General features: G+C 36.4%; 3 protein-coding genes across 11 annotated transcripts in view; 1 reads left to right on the top strand and 2 right to left on the bottom strand.

Moving 5' to 3' along the window:
- Positions 1-4,738: 4,738 nt before the first annotated feature.
- vgll1 (vestigial like family member 1) lies at positions 4,739-7,199 on the bottom strand. 2 transcript variants are annotated; one of them, XM_057349080.1, is made up of 4 exons: positions 7,044-7,199; positions 5,879-6,077; positions 5,409-5,801; positions 4,739-5,306 (listed from the first exon to the last, which is right to left on the bottom strand). In XM_057349080.1, the coding sequence occupies exons 2-4, from the start codon at positions 6,066-6,068 to the stop codon at positions 5,266-5,268; spliced, it is 624 nt and encodes a 207-aa protein (XP_057205063.1). In that variant the 5' UTR covers positions 6,069-6,077; positions 7,044-7,199; the 3' UTR covers positions 4,739-5,265. The 2 variants fall into 2 exon arrangements, with proteins under 2 accessions (XP_057205063.1, XP_057205062.1); XM_057349079.1 differs by having other exon boundaries at positions 4,742-5,306; positions 7,040-7,199.
- A 1,201-nt stretch (positions 7,200-8,400) lies between these two features.
- Positions 8,401-12,392, bottom strand: adgrg4a (adhesion G protein-coupled receptor G4a). The gene is made up of 12 exons (XM_057349104.1): positions 12,329-12,392; positions 12,040-12,244; positions 11,600-11,765; positions 11,017-11,166; positions 10,806-10,925; positions 10,637-10,682; positions 10,450-10,553; positions 10,052-10,173; positions 9,575-9,843; positions 9,372-9,468; positions 8,986-9,266; positions 8,401-8,570 (listed from the first exon to the last, which is right to left on the bottom strand). The coding sequence occupies exons 1-12, from the start codon at positions 12,390-12,392 to the stop codon at positions 8,401-8,403; spliced, it is 1,794 nt and encodes a 597-aa protein (XP_057205087.1).
- Positions 12,393-21,343: 8,951 nt separating this feature from the next.
- map7d3 (MAP7 domain containing 3) overlaps positions 21,344-27,443 on the top strand; it is a 113,689-nt gene continuing 107,589 nt past the window's right edge. For all 8 annotated transcript variants that reach the window (XM_057349061.1, XM_057349062.1, XM_057349057.1 and 5 more), the window contains exon 1: positions 21,344-21,419. In XM_057349061.1, the coding sequence (XP_057205044.1) occupies positions 21,374-21,419 (46 nt within the window). In that variant the 5' untranslated portion in view covers positions 21,344-21,373. The remainder of the gene's footprint in view (positions 21,420-27,443) is intronic.

Here is a 27,443-nt window from a genome sequence, read left to right as displayed (position 1 = left end):
CGCATTACTTTTCGCTGTAACGCAGTAGTGTACGGCATTACTAATCAATTTTCAGTAATATTTTACTCGGTACATGTTCAGTAACGCTTGCGTTACGACAAACTTTTCGCCCGCGAGACATTAACAAATCAAAAAGCTTTTTTTAATGGTTCCTTTTAAGCACATTTTAAAGAGTGCAGTTATAACGTTTACACGGTTAATTAGTATCGAAAAAAGCAAACAAATACATAAAACAACATATAATATGCAATGGGTAAATTTACACAGACAGGCACTAATAATGCAGACAAAGTGTCAGGTGCTGGGTTGAATCATGAATACCCGTGGTGGGTCAGTGTTATCAGTTGGCTCACAATAAAAGCTCAACAGCGAATATAGTGTCCTATATTAAATAAAGAGCAAATTGTGTATCACCCTTAGACAAAACATGAGACCTGACCTATTTTATGTTTGAGAAAAAATAAAATCCCCTAAAGAGTATTTTCTTTTTTTTTCACACATGTAAAGAAATGTTCTTCTTTATTATGTATATGCATACAATCCTCTGTAAGTGTCATCAGATTGACAGAATTTACAAACATTGTTTGTTTGTTTTGCCATAAAACGAAACCTGATGATTTATTCTAATATTTGTCAGATTTATGAATTATAGGTTTATCAAAGCAATATCCTCTATAAATACTGTTCTAAATGATCTAATTCTATTGTAATGAAAGGTGAAGTAAATTAATATTGTGTTGAATAATGCCAGAGAGAGTCTGAATGTAGGTCTGGAATTAGCCTTGGCTTTGGTCATTTTAATTTGGAAAAGGACATGTGTACTGCCAGATGGGTAATGGCTAAATATAGTACAAGGACATCAATAATCCACAAGCAAGGGTGTGGAAATGGCTGTTCCTCCATCTGCGTCTATGAATTGAAGTTTGATAGCTAAATCTCAGAGTGAGATAGGCTAAAGATTCCCTCAAAGTAAAACATACAGACTTCATGTTTGTATTTTTAAAATAATTGCATGCAGTGCAATGTTAATTTCATCCGCTAGGGAGCAGTGTTGACATTTTAATTAGCTGCTGGAGAAAGCCTGGAAAAAAGCATGGAGCATTTTTGCAAACCTTGTTGCTGCAATTTAAAGGTGCAGTAATTGATTTCCGAGAAACACTGTTGAAAATTCAAACCAAACACTCTCATATCTAATCAGCATTAGGGGTAGTGTCTGTTCGTGATGCCATAGGAAAGACAGCAATTGGAACTAAATAGATATCGCGTGCAGCCCAAATAACTCCAAGTAGGGAGTATTTTATGCCAAGCCCTGCAAGTGGGAGGATTTTGCGCTGCAAGTATATAGCCTGGATTTTCGGCTCTCACTAAATCCTTGGTGTTTCGAGTCTGACGTCATCATGCAACCGTGTTTTTGGCAAGTTTAATAATCATATGTAGTTTAGATGGTCAGGGTTAGGTTAGGGTGTGGGTTAGGGTTTCGTAAGACGGGAAACAGCAAAGATTTGGTCAAAACCAACAAGCCACGCTTACGGATCTGACTCGAAACACCAAGGCTTTAGTGAGAGCCCTGGATTTTCATGCATTGAATGAGGATGGCAGGAAGTAAAGACAGTAATAAAAAACTATTAAATATACTATTTTAATCGTAGTTTGAAGTTTTGTTTTCATCACAATTTTTTTAAATGCACCAAAAGAATATACAATAATACCAAGACGAAAAATAAAGCTTTTATGAACAAAGCGTGTTTTAGTCCACCGGAAGTTCTCTGCAACTGCAAGTTATGGCCAGCATGACATAATAAAATTTTCATCAAATAAACACACAACAGCATTAAATTGATCTTTACATTGGTATGACAATAATAATTACACATATTCTTGTATTTTGTATGTTTGTTTGAAGTGCTTCATAACATCTCAATAATATGACATACACAAACAGAAATGTTTCACAAATAAACACCAACAAAACACATAACAGCATGGGCACAATTTAAATGAGTTAAACCTGCATCACAACAACTGCTCTTTAAAAAAAAAAAAAAAAGATGTGCTTTTAACATAGCTTTGAAGACTGGCAATGAGTTGACAGATCTAATAATGAGAGGGAGGTCATTCCACAGTTTTGGACCTGCTTGTGAAAAGGCTCTAACTCCCCTGTGTTTGTATTTTGCCCTAGAAACACACAGGAGGTGTTGATTTTCAGAGCTCAGAGATCTCGTGATCTCTGATACCAAATTTGACAAATACCCAAGGGCTAAATTGTGAAGAGCCATAAAAATGAAAATGAGAATGCTATAAATCATTTCAAGTCGTACCGGCAACCAATTTAATGACGCAAGCAGTGGGGTAACTGAGTCATGTTATTTTGCAGACTTAATCATTCTCGCCGCTGCGTTCTGGATTCTTTGTAGGCGCCCCAATGCACCACAGTCAACTCCAAAATAAAGGCAGATAAAATGATAGCCGATCGAGTGAACAATTTTAATTTAAGAAACCACAATATCTCTGAGCCAATGCAAGCACTGCAGTTTTTCTTTGTTATTAATTATTAAAATTAGCATATCACTGCTGCTGTTTTGACATTTTGTGCTACCATCAGATTGTGCTGCCCTTTCATGTAAGTTGGGTTTAGGGTTTGCATTGGGTTATTATTATTTTTTTATGGGAAAATACAAAATGAACTGGCACCAACTGTGGATCATGAACCAATACTGGATGGAGCATGAACCAACACTACAACTACTATCAAAATGATCTGGAGGTTTGTGTCCACAGCTATTTGCCCACTTGCAGCTAAAGACCCACCCATTTTCAGCTGACTCGACCTCTTTATACTAACTTTAAAATTATGTGGCCAGTTAAAGCAGGGACAAGCAATTCTCAGATGTCAGATAACATTCCCCCTTCTATAGCTGGCCAAATTTCGTCTTTAAGGGCTTCAAGTTCAAGCAAGACTTGAACCTACTTAAGTCACAGTGTAAATGTGGAAAAAGAATGAACTTTCTATCTTATGGAACACAGGGAGAATTTTGCTGTCAGATACCGTTCCCCCTGCTTTAACTGGCCACAGTTATCCTTAAATGGCATCTAGTTCAAGCAGGCCCCATCCAGTAGGCCCAGGCATGCTGTTGGCACGGGGGACACAGGGGTTATGAAGAAACAGTAACTACTTTTGATAATGGAAAATGGCCTGCGCTATTCGCTAACTAAAATAAGAAGACTAAGCAATAGGCTATGAGTGCACTCATGGTGGCGCCAGAGAGAGTGACCACGCGGGACAACTTGTAGAAACTCTGAGAATCTACTTCTTGTGGTGTTGAAAAACAGCAATGTACTGTAAATGTGAAAAAAATGATAAACTTCCTATCTCATGGAACTCAGGGGGAACAATATTTGACAGAAAAATCTCAGCTGCTTCAACTGAAAACATTTAGCCTTGAAAGGCCACGATTTCAAGCAGGCTCCATCCACTGGGCCCCATGGTGTAGTGGTTAGCACTTGGGGTTTCTAACGGGCTGGTTAATGGTTTGAGTCATGCCTCCTTTTTACACTCATTGAACACAGGGGAACCTTACCTGACAGCAACATTCTTGGTTGTCAGAATAGTTCTCCTGATTCGATTGAAACATTTAGTAATTTAAGGATGAAACTCTGATCACCTCTTGAGGTGTTATAAATCAGCAATGTAAATGTGAAAAACATTATGTTCTTCCTATCTCATGGAACTCAGGGGCAACGGTATCTGACAGAAAACCCTCAGCTGTCACATAGCGTTCCCCCTGCTTCAACTGGAAGCATTTAGCCTTGAAGGGCGTCAATTTCAAGCAGGCCTCACCCTGTGGTGGTTAGGACTTTGGGTTTATGATGGGAAGGTTGATGGTATGAATCCTGCTTCCCGTTATTTTCTCTCATTGAACACAGAGAACCTTATCCGACAGCAACATTCTTAGCTGTCAGAATAGTTCTCCTGCTTCGATTGAAACATTTAGTGATTTAAGGATGAAACTCTGAGAACCTACTTCATGTGGTGTTAAAAATCAGTAATGTAAATGTGAAAAAATTATGTTCTTCCTATCTCATGGAACTCAGGGGTAACAGTATCTGACAGCAAAATCTCAGCTTCAACTGGAATCATTTAACCTTGAAGGGCCTCAATTTCAAGCAGGCCTCGTCCCGTGGTGTAGTGGTCAGGGCATTGGGTTTATGATGGGAAGGTTGATGATTTGAACACAGGGGAACCTCATCTGACAGCAACATTCTTTGTTGTGAGAATAGTTCTCCTGCTTCGATTGAAACATTTAGTGATGTAAGGATGAAACTCTACAAACCTACTTCTTGTGGCTTTAAAAGTCAGTAATGTAAATGTGAAAAAAATTATGAACTTCCTATCTCATGGAACTCAGGGGGAATGGTATCTGATAGCTGTCAGATACCGTTCCCCAGCTTTAAATGGTCACATTTAGCCTTGAAGGGCTTCAAGTTCAGGCAGTCCTCAAGCTGGCCTTGATCGGGCCTGCCTGGGACTTACTCTGGGCCAACGGCCAGGTTTTTTTGGCCCGCTGAATACCTTGGGCCAAAGCAGGCCAGCTCGAGTTTGAGGAGTGGTTAAATCAAAGGTAGAGATTATCTGAGTCAGATTAACTGCGGCAGCGGCAAAATGCGCATTTCGCCATTTAAAGACGCACAGATAACTGCAGATTAAACTCAAATTGAAGAATTGTCAGCACTGATGTAAATTTAATATATAAATGAAGAAATACTCTGCTAATATCTTTAAGACTACTGAATAGAATAAGATGTCAGTATATAGTTCAATAAAGTCAACAGATAATTTTTCAAATCATATTTTTCAAAGTTTATTTAAAGCCCAGACCAGGCTGCCTAACAGGTTTGATCATGAGTCTGTCAGACGTGTGCTGTAAAATCTTCCAACAACAAGAAATGTGCCCAGTTGCACAAGATAAATCATTCCTTAATATGCATAAAACTCATTTGATTTTGTGACATATACAGTAGAAAAATACAGATTATTCTGTTGTTTGCGTGTGTTTCTGTGTACGTGTAAAATGTCTTCAACCAAATTGCCTGAGGCAATACTCTTGTACAATCTTCTTTTCTGTGGTACACGCAGAGCTTGTTTCTGAACAGGTTGCCCACAGAAGCCTCCGGGTTAAGCATTGCAAAGTCCTTAAGTCACTTCTTCAGCGAAAGAGAGATGACAGAATTCCTTGTCCTCTCATTAAAATCTCAATTTACCTTCATTTAATACCAATAAATATTCTTCTTTTCTATCACCTGCACTCCTAAAATGGAATCAGAATTTGCATAATTAACATAATGAAACAAATATTAAATATTAAACAAATTGGTGCAACAGATTATAGGCTATAGATAATAGCGTGTACCAGAATCAAAGCTGATATCAGTATTCATCTGGTTACTGAATCCAGGATACTTAGTCCATCCAGATATTAGCTCTTGTTTGGATGGGGCCACCATGACTGAGCCAATGTCAGGTTGATCATTGTGAAGCAAGTTTAACAGAGAATTAGTGTACTTGTGTTCTGCCACCTTCAAACCCTCAGTGGATACAGCTGAGGGGTGAACCATGGGGGGCAGAACCAGACCTGTGTCCTGTCTAGAACCTCCGGGCCAAATGAGGGCGTTGTTTGGAAGGTGATTCAATGACCCATGAGGGCTTGATTGAGGATTGCTGCTTGTTCCTCGCTGGAGTCGTTCTGGAGAAAACATGGACTGGAATACTGTTTGTGAATGTGATTCCCATTGATCTGAATCATCTAAAAAATCAAAAGGAGTTTTGTTGCTTGTATACTAACAGGTCAGGGGTTATGTGTGAAATGCAAGGAAGAGTTACTTGTATGAGCAGATTTCTGGTTTCGTTTGTTTTTAGAGCGTTCTCCCTTCGGTTTAGTTGCTTTGCTGAGTGCCCGAGTGAAATGTTCATCCACCATGCTGCTAATGTCTCCTTGAAAGTAGGTGAGAAGCACACTACCTGACTGCACTTCAGTCTTCTCAGCTACCTGGTTCCTGAGATCCTCCATCATCTATAGGTACTGAGGTAACCATGCCCCATGTATTAGTGAACACGTATCATAGCCATAAATCACTTCATCTATTCGACAGCATCGACTGATTATTGTCAATATTGCATTAAATTAAATCTTCCTTTAATAAAGAAAATCCAATAATGTGCCATAACTTTCTATGTTATGTAATCTTTGTATGTTACTGATGAGTGAAACTAGGGTATGGGCTTTGGAGGGGGACAATGCAGATTTATACATTTTTATTTGACTAAAATGTTAATACTTATATAAATTAATTATTTATGAATTGCAGCAGCTATATATTTTTGACTGAAATATTAAGGTTAATTAAATAGAGAGTAATTGACAAGTGTAGAGCGTATATAAATCTATGAAATACATGTAAAATATAAAATACCATATGTAACTGTATTTCGTCTGTTTTATTTAAGACAATATTATATGGTGACTTGAAATAGTCATGTAAACCCAACAAAAGTAAATGTTATTGAATAGAAATTGATCTTTAATGCAACATTTTCATATCAACATTATTTACATGTACAGTATGTACATATCAGCATTGTGGACGTTGAGTGAGATAGATATTACACAGCTGTGACTTGTGGCTTGCCAGGTAATGAACTCAAAGTTGTTTTTATTTGCGCAGTTGCTAAACATAATGTTTTAACCATAAATGCAATTGCTTTTTGATGCAGCATAATAATATGCATTAAATATGCACCTGCATCTCTTTGCACAGCATTTCCTCAAAATACACTTCAACATTATACCATACGTGAGGTACAAAATAATATTAAATAGTTAATTCAAATCACAATAGTAAGTAAATATTGTATTAATTCAATATTCTTGATGTACTTAATAATATACATAAAATTATGGCTATTTTTGCTGTTATTCATAAATAATGAAATATTATTGTTGTAGAAATAACCACAAATAAAACGAAACAGATTTTTACTTACGTACAACGAGTCTATAAATCTGCAATAAGTTCAGTTGATGAGGTAATGGGAATATCCACCTGTTCCATGAGAGATAATACACTGCTAAATGTCTAACTGTTGCTTTTCTTGATGTTTCTCTTTGAAAAAAGTTAGACTAAAATAAACTAGTTCACTTTCTGCCTTTTATATGTTGGGGCGTAATCTCTGCACTTTAACCAGTATGAGCAGAATGTGCCTAAACAAGTTAGACCATTCAACCGTCAACTCTCGGTCTGAAAAGAGGACACAGAACTCATGTTTCTTCAGGGCATATGTTGTCGAATTCATTTTTCTGTAGACATTCCAAATTCAATTGATAATAACATTTACAATTGTCACATATCTTTAATGCCACAATAATTTAATCATAATACAATAAATGTTTATACAACAACACAACCACATGAAATGTTATCAAAACCCAGTTACTGGACAGTATTGTGAACTAACATATGGTATTTAAATGATTTTTTATTGCTAAAGAACAGGCATACTGCTATTCTGCTTTTTTGAATACTGATAAATTGCCACCTTTCCCCATTTCCAAACAAAAGTTGTATGCAGTGCTGGGCGAGTTACTCTGAAAAGGAATTAATTACTAGTTACTAATTACATATTCAATAGTGAAATTAGATTACTGTACAAATTACTCTCTACAAAAAGTATTTAATTACTTATTACTAATTACTTTCTATTTCCTATATCAACGTTGATTAGTTAAGTGATTCAAGGATAGACATGAAACGGCTCTTTTAATTCATTCAAATAAATAATATTAAGCTACATAAAGTAGTATTATTAACTGACCAAAGTATTACAAATGTGAGAATTATACATTAAAGCATGGATTTTAAAGTTAGACTTTGAATTGTTAATGTCAATTCCACTATTGCACACACATATATTACACAAAGTGTTTAGTTTAATTACATCAGAAGTAACTGTAATTAAATTACAAAAATAAGCATAATCCCTTACTTTACTTTTTCAAGGGAAAAGTAATTAAATTCATTTTATTTTTAGATTTAAGATTAATACATTTTTTCTGTAATGACACTATACTCGTAACAGATCACTTCATTAATTCTCTATTAAACAACACATATTTTCTGTTAAAAATAAAACTGTAAAAAAACGGTTGCTAAATGTCCAAAGTTTTGGTAAAAACAAAAAATGCACATGAAGGCAGATTGAAATAAATGAAAAAAGAAACCTATATACTGAGCAGTGATAGCCTATAATATACTAAGAACTAATATAATAAGTATAGGATAATGTCTCCTATAATAAAAACTTTATTATAACAAAATGAATATATGCTGTAAAGTAGAAAGAAAATATTACACAGAAGACTTCTTCCTGTTCTGCGTCAAGCAAACCTGATCGTGACTGGACCCTGAGTGTGAGCACTCAGAGATCTTCCTGTCACTGGTGGTCTCTGACTTTATACATGGTGATACTTGCAGACCTCCTTTTACTTTGGCCCCCAATGACACAGAGCGGCTCCAATCTAGTCAAAAATCAAACATCTTTTTAATGTTTTTCTCTTTTTCAAATAGGCTTAACTATGTTAAAATTGGTAAATATTGCATATGAGATGCTGTTTCCTTTTTGAACATTTTAGAACATATCTGAGCCGAACCTGAGTATTCAGTGAGTCTGAATCTTCCACAGCAGAGGTGTATCCTCCACTGTTTCCTTACATTGTCTTTCATCAAACAATAAAACAGGAAGATAAAGAATCCTGAAATACAATACAATACAATGCATTGGTCCAAAGATCTAAAAATAATATATTATCTTAGTTTTTAAACATTGGAATATTGCATGTTTACTTGATCAGTTTTAACAATCTGCATTACGTCTATTACACATACTGCATTAGAAACCTTCTCTCCCTAGGCATATGGCGCACTCACTGTTACCTTGAAGACTGTTTAGGATGGAGAACAGGTATAGGAGAGGTGTTTTGGCAGGACCCCAAGCAAAGAAGGCTGGTAACCAGGTCAGTCCCAGCAGGAAGGTGAGGCTGATCACCACACGCAGGTCGTGCAGTAGTCCTTTTCTGCTGCCGGTGGGCTTATTGACCTGCATTTTGCGGATCTGCACGAGCACCACAGTGAACACGCCAATATTACAGACCAGTATCAGGATCACGAATGAAACCACCGTTGTGTAAAAAGTCACATCATTCTTTATCCAGCAACTGAGAGAATATGGATGGAAAATACATGCATAAGTTTATTTGTGCATGCAGGCTGTAATAGCTCAGTTGTAATACTGACGCTTGTGTTAAAAAAATGCCACCTACAAGGGAGTGGATTTCTCAAGAAGTGTTCTGGTAACACTGCTGCCATAAGATTCTGTGTCAATGGCAAGTACCAAACTCACAACTATCAGAGGTGAACCTGCAACCACAATTTAAGGAAATTTGTACTGCTACCTATACAAATATTTTTTAAAAAGAAAATTGCAACTTTGACATTGAGGAATTTAGCATTCTTAATGTCTCACCCCATCCAAGAGCACAGAATTTAAGGATGTAAGAAGGTACATATGCATTAAAGACCTTGACCAAGGCCAGATACATATTGATGGCCTCTAGTCCCATCCAGGTAAAGGCAGCCAAGAGGAAGTAATGCAGAATGGCAGCGACAGCAATACAGAGCCCATCGCTGTCTAAAGAGGCAAACCAGGAGTTTACCAGGAAAAACATGTTCAGCCCTAGCAAGGCCACTGAGAGGTTAATAAGGATCTTTGATGGATTGTCCCTCCTCAGTTTCCTGTGTTAGAACATCAAACAAGGAAAAAACAATGTGGCATAATACTGTAAATCAAATGAAAACTGCATTTTCCATCTGTATCTTGAGCATAGTACAGAACGTTAGCAGCATCGTTCAGCTGCAAAAAGATCTGTCAATTCATGTCCATTTTTTTCGCTGCTCAATGATAGAAATGACCAGAATGATTCTGGTTTGCTGTGGCACTCACTCAAAGGCCACGTAGGTAAGCAACGTGACTCCAAGAAAGATGGAAGATACGCCACAACCCAGATAAGAGATGACAGTTAGAATCTTCTCATCTTCTGGATTTATTGGGGTTTTAGAGATATCCTGAAAGACAAGGGGAAAGTCAAACAATTAAAACAAAAACAATTAGACATGTATTATGTAAATAAGCACATCTTACAATACAATGTAATTTCCCAGATGTTTCATGGAAACTTGGGGTCATTATGAACTATATGGATATACAAATGGTTGGGTTTTTATTTTGACCTTGTACGACTCCAAAAACAAAATCACCCAGCTAAAAATGAAGTGAAACTCTGATCTGATGTCAGTGCACTTTATGCCAGTAATACTGTTGGGCACACAGTGTGAACTCACCAGAAGAACTCCAAAATGTGTGAGATGATCACAGTAACACAGTGTGTAAGTGGCGTTAGACCTCTTAATCTCACATCCTTCATCGTTCCATCCTCCTATTCCATCTGTCAGGCACACAAACCTTCACTGTCCAGCACACATGAACTTACAAATGTGTCTTTGTAAAAGTGTGCTTGACATTACTCACTGTTCTTATTTAAATCCCAGTAGACACATTTGACAATGGCCTGATCCTGCAAAGAAAGAAAAGATCTAGAATCTAGATGCGTTTTTCTGTATATTTATGTTACACATGTTGAGGAAGATAGTAAAACGTCTTTATTGACAAAAGACTGGTGGCTTGTGTTCACGCAGACCTCTTTTTGTTGGAGATGTTGGAACGTGACCACCACTGGAATCTCAAGGTCACTCACTGTGGCGTTGGTGATACTGGCAGACACCACGTAAGAATTCAGCATCATGTTGCTTTGAGCGCTCTAGAAAAAAAATGTTCATTCATATTTTTATTTTATTTTATTAGTTTTATTTTTTTAATAATTTTTTAGCAAAAATTACTTATACATTTACCTGAAAGAGATTTTTTTTGCCATAAAAATGGAACTGGACACGAGGTATGGCTTCACTGTTTGGGAAAAAGTTCTCTACAGTTGAAGGTAAAGATATGGATGCCACATCTGCTGTGTCTGTCTGCTCTGAAAACGCCCTGTTGAAATATATCTACAAAGAAATGAGAAAATGCTTATTATAACCATTGACCTTTTATTTTTACTTGAAGTGTAGCTGACAGAAAATATAGGTTGAACACATTTGGATTATCATTATTACCTTGTGTTTACTATGAATATGTATGTCAATTCATAAAAAGACCAAAGGACTAAAAAGATTCACATCTCACTGACTCACATTTTAAGATCTAAAGTCACCTGGTGGTAAGAGTGAGTATCACACTTGTAAATATAAATGGTGCTAAAATAACTCTTGAATCACACTCGCCACACAAGGACAAAGCAACCTTGCCGTGTGAAAAAAAAACACTTGTAAAAGTACTGTGACATTTTAATATCACAACTCTATTTCTCGCTAAGAGTCTAAAGTTTCCATAATGATCTTGGTGCCATGCAGTGTTAGATATAGAGTCTTTGTCTCTCACCTCAGGGGTGAGACCAGTCTGAAAGGAGGACACTCCAAATGTGAGGCCGTGGAACTGTGAGGTGTCTGGGTTGATCAGCTGCAGTGCCAATGAAGGTGCTGTCATGTTATGATAAGATCCTGTGAATACCGTTCTGTCTCCCATGAGGTCTGTGATATACAGTATTCTGCCAACAAAGAGAACAGAGCCGTTAACAGAAACTTTTAGTATTTAAAAGGGTTTTAAAGGAAGAAATGTTACATTAATAAGAAGAATGTTTGTTAATTCATATTAATTCATTAAATCTTCACTTAAATAAATTCTTATTCTGGTAATATACTGTATCTGTAATGATGCTGCTAAATGGAAGCCTTAGACCTATATTTATAGAAATTCATGTTTTCACATAAAATTATGACCTGATATTGAAAAAAACGGTTTCTTTAGGTATGTTTGCATACTCATTGGTGACTTGGCCGAGGTTGGTTGTATATTCACAGATGTTTGAAAGTATATTAGTAATGCTGCTGGCCAGCACTGCGGTCAAGGTTGCGATCTTAGTAACCGCAGACAGTTTATCAATAATAATGTCCAGCTGTGCATCAGTCAGACTGTTCTCGTCCTTCAACAGATCCTCGATCACATTCACAATATCTGCTGAATTGTCTGGGAAAAGAAGCATCAAAGAAAGAGATAAATATTGGCTTTTGGCTAAAAAATATTGATGTATAGACTCATATTGATACTTACTAGCTGTAACTTCAATATTTTCCAGATCATCGAAATCTGATACAGTCGTCATGCACATGCTCATGTCTGCTGGGTCCCAGACTGCTCTGTCAGTCTCCCCGTTTAATTTACTAAAAGAAATGTGTTAAATGTGACAGATTCTAATCTCAGACCGTGTTGGAGAAGTTACTTTATGCCTCTTTTATTAACAGTTCTATTATCACATTACTACATTCTGTTATTATAAACACATTCTCCTGACTTTGTTATGCTAATAAAAGCCATTTTTGTTTTGGTCTGTCAGCGACAAAGCCATCCAAGTCAGTTAGAATTAATGTTTGTCAGGGTGCGTCTGAGCATAGCTTATTATTAAATTAAAGGATATTGCTTCCCATGTCTAAGATAACACATATTAATCAGTAAAGCCGGCACAGGATTGTGTGTATAGAGTGTGTGCAAAATGACGCAAGATACACAGATGGAAAGCAAGTATTATCTGAGCAAAGCCATTGAACTGTTTCTATAGAGACGAGCAACATTTATCTGAAACAGAGATCTGATAACAAAAAATTGAACTCCCACAAGTCACATTAACAGTGTTAAATTTAGTACATTTTATAGATTCATTGTTTTATGTTTAAATGTAGTATACGTACCAAAACCTTGTAGCACTTTCCTTGCCTTTCACACACCACATAGAATATGGGGTTTGAGCCATCATGTCAGGCCATATGTATATACCATACACTGTGTGCGTAATTTCCTCAGGACAAATACCCGGTTCTACATAAACATATAACATGCATAACAACTTTACATGTAACGTCTAACATGAGTGCAAGATTTGCTAATCAGAAACGACAGAATACCTATATGGAGGACGCTGACTTCATCATTTGGAACTTTAATAGTAATTGAATCGTTCGCGTATCCGTTTCTTAACAGATCAAAAATCAGCCTCTGTGTCTGTATGGCATCCACTTTTCCAGGAGCTTTAACATGAAAACTGCTGATGTACCTGAAAATCATTTAATGTTACTGTTATAGAGCAGAAAAACATTAGTATTCATTTAAAATGTAAATGGTCAGGCTGAGACAAATACTTTGGAAATCCTGCTAGTACAAGATTCAATGGTTCCATTCCTTGATCTCCCAGTGTTTGTTGAAGCTGGTGACAAAAGAAGCACATTAAATGCAAAGGTCTGCTGTGGTCAAGGCTTTTAGAAATTCTAGAATTTTAGAATCTTTACTCACCCATTGCTGCAGTGTGTTTTTGGGGGATGTGATATTGTCGCTCACTGTAAGGTTGAGATAGACTCTGAAAAAAGTGTCTCCAAAATCTGATGAAACATCAGTGGATTAAAACTAAGATTTGCATTTCTAAAAAATGTGAGTGGTGCTTGCCCGTGCAAAAAGCAAAACTTAATCTCACAGTATTAAAGCGTGGTTGACAAAGGACAAATTGGGAGATATACTGCATACAGCAGGTCTAAGTGAAAAGAGCCCACCTCCATGCTATTCTGAAGCCTATAGTATGAGCACCGACCCAACAGGTTCAGAGTCTAAACACTCTGTTACCTCATGTCTGTGTAATCTTTATTTATCCTTTTATCTTTAACCGCTTAAAGCTTTTCGTCATAAATTTCGACATGAATCGTCATAGTTATTTGCATTAGCAAGCATCACTTCACACGAAATTAGAACAATGCTGCATTTAATAATTATATTTTCTGTGCAAGAGTAAGAGAAACGATAAAATGACTTAGTGCAACAAATTTTTCAGCTGGAATTTATTGGTAAATAAAATAATGCAAAATATAAAAAGGATGTGCTACTGTATATGTCATGCCGGTATTTTATTTACCTCTGTCTGGTTTTAAAATAGTTGAACAATTTGTATTTTCCATTTCCCTTGTCTGTAAGGATGTCTGAGTTACTACAGATGATTTGGCAGAAACAAAATGCGATTATACAGCTTTCTTTAACATTTTAATACATTTAAATGGTGTAAGTGTTACTGTCTTTGTTAAAAAATCATTTATATTAGTTACACTATAAAAATACTGGGTTATTTTTAACTCAGCGTTGGGTCAAAATGGGACAAACCCCATCAGTTGGGTTTAAATTTGACCCAAAGTGTTAAAACAACATAACCCAGCATGGGTTCATTTACAACCCGGGTTGGGTTTGTCCCTTTTTGACCCAACACGGAGTTGGAAATAACCCAGCATTTTTTCAAATGTCCTGTTTGCGCTGGAAATGAAGCTCTAGATTGCTCTAACCTGATGTTACAATGTGTGTATTTTCTGTGTCAGGATTCTTGGTAGCAACAGCAGTAGTCAAAGCAGGATCCAAAGTCACATTGGGAAAGTGGGCTTCAAAATAAAAAATAGATTAAGTTTAATATACTGAACACTGTCACAAAAATAATCAACCACCCCCACCCACCCACCTACTGAGAGGACGTTTATAGATGTTGGATCTGTTTTTAGGATGATGTTTTTGTCATGGTTGTAAGAAGGTTTAAGGAGCTTCTGTATCTTAGCCTCTGTTTCACCTACATCAGCTCCAGGTACCGCTCTCACAAACACCAGACAGTCAAACCTTGAACAACAAAAGGGTTGGAAAGAGTTCACATACTGTCATGTACACAACATATTTTACATGAAACTTATTGTCTGGGAAATTTGGGAACTTACCATTGTTTCTTGTTTGACTGATTTCCTCTACCCTATAAGACATAATATAATATTAACACAGTATTTGTCAACATTTGAGTCATTGTTGTGCAAAGTGTTATATAATGTTGTGTAATACTGCACCTGAATGTCCTCATTAATGTATCGATTTAAACCATCAATTGTTTGAGAGCTAAATTGGAGCAAAGATTACATGGGAGGATAAAAAATAAGACACTGTGAAATAATCTTCAGGTGACTGTACAGTTGTTTGAGCCATGGAATTATGCAAAACTGTATTTAAATAAAACTAAAAATATTTAAGTGTTACCTTAAATGTGATAGGAATAAAGAATGCACTGATATGCTTTGAGGGAAAACATGCCTAAGCTGAAATATTGGACACAAAATGTAAAAACACAAAATGTTTTATTATAGATCAAATGGTAATAAAAAAAACCACAATCTTACCCAAGTAAGAACGATCTCCTTCATTTCATTCTCAGTGTTGTACTTATTGGTCTTTTGTGTAATAGACGTGTTCATTTTAATTTGATATTTTGACCATTCTGAAATGGGTTAAAAGTTCATTAAACATCAATGTCTCACATCACAAGTTACATGAGTTTTATGTATTCATTCCTGCAAATATACTGTACTGGTTACATCTTGAGAAAGAGAGAAAGAAAATATTATCTTACCACATTTCAAACTTGCGTCTGGCACTGGTGGGCATCCCTGATACTTCCAGTCTTGCTCTCTCCACATCACAATGTTCCCATCTACACATTTCCATGCTTCCAGTTGCTGAGCGCTCAACTGCTCTCCCCACATTCTGAACAGGTACAGATACCCAAGCAAGTTTTTCCCAGTCTCAAAGTCTATTACACCTCCAACAAAACGATGTGATACTCCCAAAGTCAGGGTTCCATTTGTGGCAAGGAACCTTGGAAATGTTTCATTTAAATGAAATGTGTAATTAGATCCATCGACGATCACCTGGAAAAGTCTAGCATGACTTGACCATGTAAGACAAACAGTGTGCCAGGTGTTTAAGGGCAGATCGTATGCAACTATCCATTCCTGCCCAAAAATTGAGGCTTTTAAATTGCCCCCGACCCCGGCTAAGCCAAGTTCCACGTGTTGTCCCCCGGGACCCTTGTAGTCAAAAGCAGTCCATTCTGAAGTACTAATATTTCTCCTGAGGTCAACACACACGCTCAGTTCCTCTAGAGGGGGTATCATACAACTCTTATTCAGCTGCCAAAAACAGGATCCACTCAGAAAATTCACCTTCCTCCCCCATAGGCTTGAATTAGGTCCAGCTAAAAGTTATAATACAGATTAAAAATCTAATTTGTAATCTGGGTTTGGAACAATTTAATCAACTGTATTTGCATATTAATAATCCATTGATAGTTTCAATTTCACATGGACAAAATGCAAGTAGGAATGATGATAATATTAAAATCTATTATTACAATCTATATAATAATAAAGTAAAATTCTGAATTATTTTACCTGCATGAATGTGAGAAGAGACAAAAATCCATGTGTAAATAGTCACAGTCAGGTATTTTGCAATTAGATGCATGTTAAGTCTATAGAAAAATAAAAGACAAAAATACAATAATTTTTGGAGTGTCATCACATTTGTCTTATTTACAGAGAAAAAATTATTACATTTTAAAATAAAAGCATTTTAAAGGAAATATCTTTCATTTCACATTTTTAAAGGTAAGAAAAGTTTACAATCTATTTTCACATTGTGAGTTATATTACTACTTACTGTCTTTTGGCATGTCTCTGGATTCAAATGTGCTTAAATACAAACAGAACCAAACATTCTGGAAAAATAACAAATACCGTCTAGTGTAGATTTAGCCCTGAATTAGAGTATATTATGCTGTTAATACATTAAGCGCTGGACCTCCTCTCACTTGAGAAAAAAATCCACGCCCACTCTCCTGTTGATAAGTTATTTATTAATCATAAAGAGAATAATAAACATAAAGGATCATTGTTCACATCAACAAGGAATTAAAAAAGAACTAGTTATAAACAAGTTAGTTCAATCTTTCCATTTTATAAGTCTGTGAGCTTCTCATTTTTTTATATCATTCAGACTCAGATCTACAATTATTGTGACTGGAGATGCATTTCTTAGGAGCAGTTTATAAAACTCTCATAAAAACAGGAGGAGACACACCTTGTATGGCTAAAGGTTCATTGTGAAAGTTGTGTTCTGAGATATTGCTCCAAAGGCACAACCCTTGCTAAATAAAAAAGGTTGATGGTACAAGAAAGAGTGCTGTATTTCTGTATTAATGTTGTCATTAAAGAAAGAATCACTGCGTTTTCATTAGATAGACAGCACCACATGTTTATGATTGCTGTATGTGTCCTACAGGAGACATTAGAGGTTCTTTTAGACCTTAATCAAACAATTCAGGCAATGTTCTTACTCAAGTGTTTAGATTACAATCAGCTTGTCCAATTTTCTTCAAACAAATTTAATTACATTTTATGGTGACAGTCTGTCTGTTATCTTGGAGATATGCCACCCATATGCACTCTGCAGGCCATGTTTAAACTTGACATAAGAGGGTGAAATTAAATCATCACAATACGGGACATGTTATGAAATGGACTAGGGCTGTCAAAAGATTAATCGCGATTAATCGCATCCAGAATAAAAGTTTGTGTTTACATAATATTTATCTGTTTACTGTGCATAATAATTTTGTATTTATAAATACAAACACATACACAAGTATACATATTTAGGAAATATTTACATGCATTTATTTATATTTACCAATAATTTAAATTATATATAAATGTTTATTAATATTTAGATTTTCTTAAATATATGCATGGATGTGTATGTGTTAATAAATACAAAATTATTATGCACAGTAAACAGATAAATATTATGTAAACACAAACTTTTATTCTGGATGTGATTAATCGCGATTAATCTTTTGACAGCCCTAGAAAACCCTAAACTTTTATGGTATTTATAAGACAACATATCACAGAACATGGGCTTTATTTATGTATACAAAAAAATGCATAGAAAAAAAGGCTTGGCTTGCAGAAAATATAGGATACATACAGTTTTGTCTGTTTATTAATATTTGTCTGTGCCTATTAAAGGGATAGTTCACCCTAAAATGAAAATTTTGTCATGAATTACTCAGCCTCACGTTGTTCCAAACCTGTATAAATTTCTTTGTTCTGTTGAGCACATGGAAATATATTTTGAAGAATGTTAGCAACTGATTTCTGGGGAAACATTGACTACCATAGAAGGAAAAATTAAAATGGTAGTCAAAGGTGCCCCAGAACTTTTTGCTTTCCTACATTCTTCAAAATATCGAATTTTGTGTTAAACAGAACAAAAAAATTATAGCCTACAAATAATTTTTTCTACTATGGTAGTCAATTGTGTCTCCGAAATCTCAGTTGCTAACATTCTTCTAAAATATCTTTCTATGTGTTTAACCAGACAAAGAAATGTATACAGGAACAACCTGAGGGTGAAAAATTCATGAGAGAATTTTCATTTTTTGGTGAACTATCCCTTTAATAATTTAAAAGTGGAGATTCGTTTTATCTGGTTTTAATGCCTACAACAAGAAACATTTAGTTCTTAACAATGGTACAAGTATTGCTTATTTTGTGTTATAACTTATTACAGTAAACATCCAGGGCTGCCCTTTAAAATGCCACATGAGGGCGCCATATTGTATTTTTGATGCTGTTTGTGTTCAAGTCCTCATGAACTGAATGCAGTTTTCTTTCCTGTGTTGACATGTTTCCTATCGAAACAGGAAGTCAGTGGCAAATAGACTGGTTAGAAGTAGGTATTTGGAGAAGAGGCATACAACATGTTTTAGTGTTGTGTGAGCCATCGATATTTTTGGTCAGCAGTGAAAACATATATTTCAAAATCTGCTTAAAGTGAATTGTGTTTAGTCGGAGCCGATAGCCTTGTGTTTAGAGTACACAGGCATGCAGATGACTAGGGACTAAAAACAAAAACAAAAACTCCAGTTTGATTTCATGTTGTCTTTAGAAATGATTTACACTTAATTGAAAACACAAACTGTGCCCTCTTTTCACCCCAGACATTTTTGTCATTACACACCCAATGACAATACGAATTGTGCTTTATCACCAAATTATTTTATTGTCTTTTACAATACAGACTATCACAATAACAATTAAAGGATGTATGTCTGCACCCCTCTTATTACTTGTTTAATCAAAGAGTTACAAAGAGAAGTTGAGCTCATCATGACTCCACGAATGATCTAAGTTAAGTGCTATACAAAGCTATAAAAAATAGTTAGCCTTTTGTAAAAAAAACAAATTACCTAATTATAGAAAATGTTAGGAGGACAAAATCATTAACTAATTGTATCTCTCTACTGTGCACCTAAAATGTCACATGTGTGTTATTCTTAGATGCTGTAGACTGTTGCCATACCATTGTTTTCAGATAAGAGATGAATCACCTTTTGATTTAATTGGTGCTTCAATCGAGTTCATTTGAAAATGAGGGGGGAAGCAGGATTTTTTTCTCTATCACAACATTTCCTCTGAATCAGGGTATTTCCGCAGGAAGCTTTGAGGAATTTACCACAAGACTGTCAAAAATGACATGGCAGTGTTCCACCGGCTTCCACACTTTTTACATAGTTCTTTCTTATTTGTCACCAAAATTATGATTTGGATAAGGAAAGGAATTTTAGAGTTGAGTTGTGACTGATGTGTTTAATCAACAATGTCAGCTTTCTTTGGACACCAATCCGTGTTATTCTGAAAACAACTTTGACAATCAAAATAATATGAGCCAATGTGTTGCTTAATTTTCCATGACAATTGTGACAATACACTTTGAGCACAATAACAATGATAATGTAAATCTGACTTCAAATAATCTTATATACTTACATTTTCTTAATACTAAAAGTGTGTACTAAAACAAATTGATGTTACGGTATACATATTATTTAACATGCGCTTATAGCATTGGCGTAGCTTATGTTATAGAAACTGCCAGCAGTAGTTGAAGTCACACAAGTCTGTTAAACCAGTTTTGTTTTCCACTTTACGGTCTCTGAATTAGTCATAGTCGCTTTTGTCATATGATCCTGAGATTATACTTATTTTGTATCTCTATGGTATGTATGGACTAGGGCTTCATATACTGTGTTCTCTGTTGTATTCAAACCCATGACATTCCCTCACAGGCACATCCATTATCTGCTTACGTGTTAAATAACGCAGTTGCTGGTGCATTATTTAGTATCTGAAACTGATACAGGCTCGGGCCGCTATAAAATATGAATGACAAGTGTGCAAGCTATGGATAGAATGAGTGGAAACAGTCTGAGATGCTTGAGAGCAGTACTGTAAGGGGAAAACGGTGTTTGCCTAAAGGGAGGGGTTGACCACAGCTTTATTGCTGATCCTATCAGTTTCTCATTCATACTGTCAAAGCACCTACAGGAATGGTGAAAGAAAATTGTATTTCTTACAGTATGCACACCCCTTTTTCCACATGCTTTTTTCACATTCCATTTTTCAAAAGTCTGATTTTAGGGTGTAGTTTTACTATGGTACACTGTCAGAAAAAAGGTGCTCTAAAAGTACAATTTTGTTCATAGGGGAGCTAAATATTTAATTGTATATTTAAAGTTGCACAATAGGTCCTTAGGGTTCAATTATGTAGCAAAAAAGTACACCATGTTATTTTTTGCACAGTGAAATTACAAAGAGGAACACTTAAGGGTACCACCAAAGGGTATTGTACCTTAAAAGGTACAGTTTGTATTTTTTCTTGTGATAGGGACATTTTATAACACCAGAACTATTAGAAATGGATAGAAAATTAGGTAAAAAGAATTTTTTTGGACACACAGTAAACAGATCAAATCTTAAACTACAAAATCACACATTTTAAATAAAAAAAACTCAGCTTTAAAGATAAATGATTCACTTAAATTGTAGTTTGTTACCAATTTAGCCAATAATTAAGTTATATATAAATCTGATTTAATTAGCATCGATTGGCCATTTGTTTAAAACTTAAGAGCTAACCAATTTGTTTTTATTTTTATTATTAGAGCCAATTGTTTTTTTACCCATTATCCCCAAATCCATATTAAATGCTCTGATTGTTACAAATTATCTATAATATATCGAAAGAATGAAGGAGTGACAACAATATGTGTCATTCCACAAGTACCCTGCACTATCCGCTGTGATACGGTAGATGCCGCTGTTAGCATCTGTACAGCGCGGCGCTCGAGCCCTCTGCGTCCTCGCGCGCCTCTGATGTGTCAGCGCCAAACAGCAGGAAAAAAACTCAGCAAAAATGGCGGAAGGTGCAACGTCTCTAAAAGGGCTACGGGCGCAAATGGGTAAGAATTCGCTGATTTACAGCTTCTATTGGCAGCTTCTTGTGATTTAATTGAGTTATATGCACTTTCGCGAGTAATACCGCCTTGTTTGGCGGTTGTTTGAACGGTTAAGTGTTTAATTCGGTTACTTTCATTCAGGCGGTGTGTGGGGAAGAGTTAGCGGGCTCTGATGGACAGATAACGGCCAGCTAACTGCTAAACTTAATCCAGACAACGTCAACAAGTTTATGTTTATTTAGTACGTGTTCACGTGGAGGCCTGTGTTTACATGTGAAGCGTGTCAAACTGAATTTACACGTTTTAAATGTTTTTAAAATGTTACTTTGGACAGATTTGATAAGTGATGTCGGCTTTGACAGGGACACATCATCTCCTCCTCTCTGAATGAAGCTCTGTCTAAGCGGAGCACATTTAGTTACGTCTAACTGTTATTTGTAGCGTTATCATTTAGCTTTACGTGAAACATTGCTTTAATTCAACTATTTTATATATTTATCGCTTATGTTTTGTTCTATGCGTTTCTTATCTGGTGAGAGAGACAAACAATTTATCGTATAAACTAATGGACTGACCAGTAAGTTAAGTGTGTTTGAATGCCGAGAAATGGAGGTTAAAGATATTTCGACGTAACTTAAAGTTAGTAAGTCAATGTTTTGAGCTAGACTTTAAAGGCAGCTATCAAAGCTTTCGTGAGATTTCGTTTTGTGAGTTGTGCCATGTCCACGCAACACCAAACTAATGTTAACCTATTTTGGAGAGAGGCCTGGCGCAAATCGCGGCATCGGCATCTGAAGTGGCACTTCCGGTGGCTTCTCCAGCAGCCAGAGAATTTCGTCCGGCATCTGTCACTACAGCGGCATCTCGCAGCGGCACTTCCGGTGGCTTCTCAGCAGCGGCACAACGGCATCTCTAGCAGCCAAGGACTTTCTTTGGCACCCGTCGCCCTTTGTAGTAACTGCGCTGATCAATTACATAATCCGATGTAATATTGTAATACTGTTATATTGTAATACTGCGTGCGAGTGACAGCAAATAATGTGTGTAATACAACTGTCTGATTCAATATTTTGTTCTTTCAGTGCCGAAGAAATAAAAAATCACATGACTTTATAAAGATGCAGTGTATACATATTACTTTGAAATGCTATGTAAATAGGCGATAAACTGTTATTCAGTAAATACAGAAAAGAGTTTATGATTTTGAAAGTGCAGCATCTCAGCAGCCAGAGACTTTCTCCGGCCACTGCCGCTACAGCGGCACTTCAAGCGGCATCTCTAGCAGCCAGAGACTTTCTCCGGCCACTGTTTCTCTTTGTAGCAACTGCCGCTGGCCAGTATACCCTAATTTAATGTAACGTTTTTATTGTAACAAACTACTTTTTTTAAAAAAGCATCGTTATATAGGCCCTGTGGTAAAAAGGCTGCAGTATTAAAACGTTCATCTGTTGCTGTTGTTCACTCTTTATTGAACTTAATGTCTATGTTCAATGTACTGTATATCTATTAGTTCTGTGCAGATAGATAGATAGATAGAACCATATATCACGAAGTAAATGTTCAACAAATTACCAATAAAAACTATGACTTAAAATAGTCCTCACACGTAGAATAAAAACTTTGTGATCTCCAAACTATTAACGATCTAACGAACTTTCGCGAACTAGTTGTAGGGCTGTCACGATAAACCGACGATAAATACCACGTGATTTATGCACAGCTTTTGAGTGAAATACGGGAAAATGCTGCTGCATCCGAAAGCCAGAGGGCGCTCTCGTGCGGAAACTCCAAATACGCACTGCAGAAGAAGACCATAACATGTTCTAGAATCTAGGAAATGCCTATGGTATGGACATCTTTTTATCACTGTACCGTAGATGCCACGATTTCACGATCAGAAACTCATTTCTGTATGAATTGAATAACTGTGTGTGTGGCATAGCATCAGAAACTGTATTAACCAAATATGATAAATGCTTACAAATAAAAGTCTCGTGGTATATAATGCTATTTTGTTCAAATGTAGTTTTTAAAGTTTAAACAGTACATCGCATACGTGCCACTCAAAAAAATATTTGGGCCTAATACATAAGATTGATGTATTTTGATTGCATATAGAATTTCCATCCATTTAGATTACATATTTTTTACCTAAACAAAGTAATAAAGTTAATGTGATACAAATTTGTAAGACATGAAAATGAAACGAGTAAGAATAAGTTGTATGTAATAATATTAATAAATAAAACGTGTTTTAAATTTATAAGAAACATGATCACATATTCTTACATATTAAACCCAATTTAATTCATATGCATCACATTTAAGTAATTTTCATTAATAAATCTAAATAAATTTGTATTAATTTATTCCTGCATAAATTTAAATCATTTGAAGTGCTTGCGTTGAACATAATTGTTCCAATTGATAGTAAAAAATCATTGCTTTCTTGTACGTTGGCTACTGTGTATAGACCCCCTGGTCCCTACACTGATTTTCTGAAAGAGTTTGCGGACTTCCTATCGGACCTATTGGTTAACGTAGATAAAGTACTAATTGTCGGAGACTTAAATATCCACGTAGATAGTGCTAACGATGCATTAGCAGTGGCGTTTACAGAGCTATTACACTTTTGGAGTAACACAACACATCAATGGACCCACTCGATTTAATCATACACTAGACTTGACTATATCTCACGGTGCCGATCTAACAAATATAGATATTATACCTCAAAGCGACGATGTCACTGATCACTATCTTATAACATGTACACTGCGCACTGCAGAAATCAGCCGTTTAACTCGTTATCGACAGGGTAGAACAATTACCTCGACTACTAAAGATAGTTTCGCAAAGAGCTTGCCAGATCTGACTCCTTTAATAATAAAAATATGAATAAAAAATATGTAATCTAAATGGATGGAAATTCTATATGCAATCAAAATACATAAATCTTATGTATTAGGCAAAATATTTTTTTGAGTGCGGCTCCCAAAGTCTCTGGCTGCTAGAGATGCCGCTTGAAGTGCCGCTGTAGCGTCAGTGGCCGGAGAAAGTCTCTGGCTGCTAGAGATGCCGCTTGAAGTGCCGCTGTAGCGGCAGTGGCCGGAGAAAGTCTCTGGCTGCTGAGATGCTGCACTTTCAAAATCATAAACTCGTTTCTGTATTTACTGAATAACAGTTTATCGCCTATTTACATAGCATTTCAAAGTAATATGTATACACTGCATCTTTATAAAGTCATGTGATTTTTTATTTCTTCGGCACTGAAAGAAAAAAATATTGAATCAGACAGTTGTATTACACACATTATTTGCTGTCACTCGCACGCAGTATTACAATATAACAGTATTACAATATTACATCGGATTATGTAATTGATCAGCGCAGTTACTACAAAGGGCGACGGGTGCCAAAGAAAGTCCTTGGCTGCTAGAGATGCCGTTGTGCCGCTGCTGAGAAGCCACCGGAAGTGCCGCTGCGAGATGCCGCTGTAGCGACAGACGCCGGACGAAATTCTCTGGCTGCTGGAGAAGCCACCGGAAGTGCCGCTGCGAGATGCCGCTGTAGCGACAGATGCCGGACGAAATTCTCTGGCTGCTGGAGAAGCCACCGGAAGTGCCACTTCAGATGCCGATGCCGCGATTTGCGCTAGCCCCTACTGCTATTTTGTGGACGTATTGCAGTTTCTGTCCTCTGACAGATGCTGTTGGCCATCTTGGTCATTAAATGCTAAACAGGATGTCTACACGTATGTCTTTAATTACACTTTGTAATCTACGTAAATAATACGTCTACGTACCCATAGATTTTTCTATTTAATGTGTCATTTTCTCACTATCAGCGGTATTGCGACTGGTCAGTGCAGGAAGCATTGTTGAGACGTCAGACTCTGTTCACTAGTTCCTCCCTCTTAGGAAAACATGCGTTGTTTGGTTGCTTTGCATGCTTTTCACTCTTGCTAATGAGGTATGATTTGCACCTTTGATGCATTGCATGTATGTGTGCTGCTAATAGCGTGCATTGTAGCCTGTGGTTAGTCTTATGAAATGTTGAAAGTACTTACAGCCTTGTTGTGTACAAAAGAAAACAGACTTGAAAAACTTCTGCTTTTTATGGGCAACTTTAGCGTTTCTTTACTCAAAAGCTCCTGGGCGTACAGTTTGATTTCAATTCATAAAATTCCTATAGCTGGTCACAGTGTGGTTAGAAAACATGATTTTGTGGGTATGTAGATCATACATTTCCTGTCAATGTCAAAACTTGACCTGACTACAAGCACGATAATGTGTCAAGTAGGGCTGCAACAAACGATTATTTTGATAATCGATTAGTTGGACGATTATTTTTTCGATTAATCGGATATAAATGTAATGACATCTTTTTGCATATGATAAGTAAATCAGATATGGGAAGAGTATACACAACTGAACTCATTAGCCTTCTCCCAAAATGTTGTGAATGTCTCCATAATTAACACACCTGGTGAGTTGATTCATGTGTGTCATATTAGAAGCAACTGACAATAGTCTCTCCCAAACGTGGGAGCGAGGGGAGGGTCGGCCAAGGAAATATTTTTTGTGCCATGAAAAGTGAGATATTTGTCATTCAAATGTAGTGAAGTACAGTAAAAGTAATACTTAAGTACAAATACTCAAAAAGTGTACTTAAGTACAGTACTCAAGTAAATGTACTTCGTTACCCACCTCTGAACTAAATAAACCACCAAATCAGGGTATTTAGCCTAATATGTACTTTGCAAAGTGCAACGCCACAAATTGGGTTTTACTAATAATCAATTAATATAATACAATTAATTTTGTCATTTAAACACCTCTCCCTTTTAAACTTTAAAACTGTGCAGCTTGAAGAGATGCATGCAAAACATGTCTGACTTTAAAACTGCGCACCTCGCGCTGCACTGAGAGACACGTGTGACTTTAAAACTGCGCACCTCGCGCTGCACGAAGAGACACGTGTGACTTTAAAACTGCGCACCTCGCGCTGCACGAATTGTGGACGTATTGCAGTTTCTGTCCTCTGACAGATGCTGTTGGCCATCTTGGTCATTAAATGCTAAACAGGATGTCTACACGTATGTCTTTAATTACACTTTGTAATCTACGTAAATAATACGTCTACGTACCCATAGATTTTTCTATTTAATGTGTCATTTTCTCACTATCAGCGGTATTGCGACTGGTCAGTGCAGGAAGCATTGTTGAGACGTCAGACTCTGTTCACTAGTTCCTCCCTCTTAGGAAAACATGCGTTGTTTGGTTGCTTTGCATGCTTTTCACTCTTGCTAATGAGGTATGATTTGCACCTTTGATGCATTGCATGTATGTGTGCTGCTAATAGCGTGCATTGTAGCCTGTGGTTAGTCTTATGAAATGTTGAAAGTACTTACAGCCTTGTTGTGTACAAAAGAAAACAGACTTGAAAAACTTCTGCTTTTTATGGGCAACTTTAGCGTTTCTTTACTCAAAAGCTCCTGGGCGTACAGTTTGATTTCAATTCATAAAATTCCTATAGCTGGTCACAGTGTGGTTAGAAAACATGATTTTGTGGGTATGTAGATCATACATTTCCTGTCAATGTCAAAACTTGACCTGACTACAAGCACGATAATGTGTCAAGTAGGGCTGCAACAAACGATTATTTTGATAATCGATTAGTTGGACGATTATTTTTTCGATTAATCGGATATAAATGTAATGACATCTTTTTGCATATGATAAGTAAATCAGATATGGGAAGAGTATACACAACTGAACTCATTAGCCTTCTCCCAAAATGTTGTGAATGTCTCCATAATTAACACACCTGGTGAGTTGATTCATGTGTGTCATATTAGAAGCAACTGACAATAGTCTCTCCCAAACGTGGGAGCGAGGGGAGGGTCGGCCAAGGAAATATTTTTTGTGCCATGAAAAGTGAGATATTTGTCATTCAAATGTAGTGAAGTACAGTAAAAGTAATACTTAAGTACAAATACTCAAAAAGTGTACTTAAGTACAGTAC

Source organism: Triplophysa rosa, linkage group LG13 (assembly GCF_024868665.1).
Source record: "Triplophysa rosa linkage group LG13, Trosa_1v2, whole genome shotgun sequence".
Classification (NCBI taxonomy): domain Eukaryota; kingdom Metazoa; phylum Chordata; class Actinopteri; order Cypriniformes; family Nemacheilidae; genus Triplophysa; species Triplophysa rosa.
Note: the sequence above shows the minus strand (reverse complement) of the source record. Positions and strands in the feature narration are given on the sequence as shown.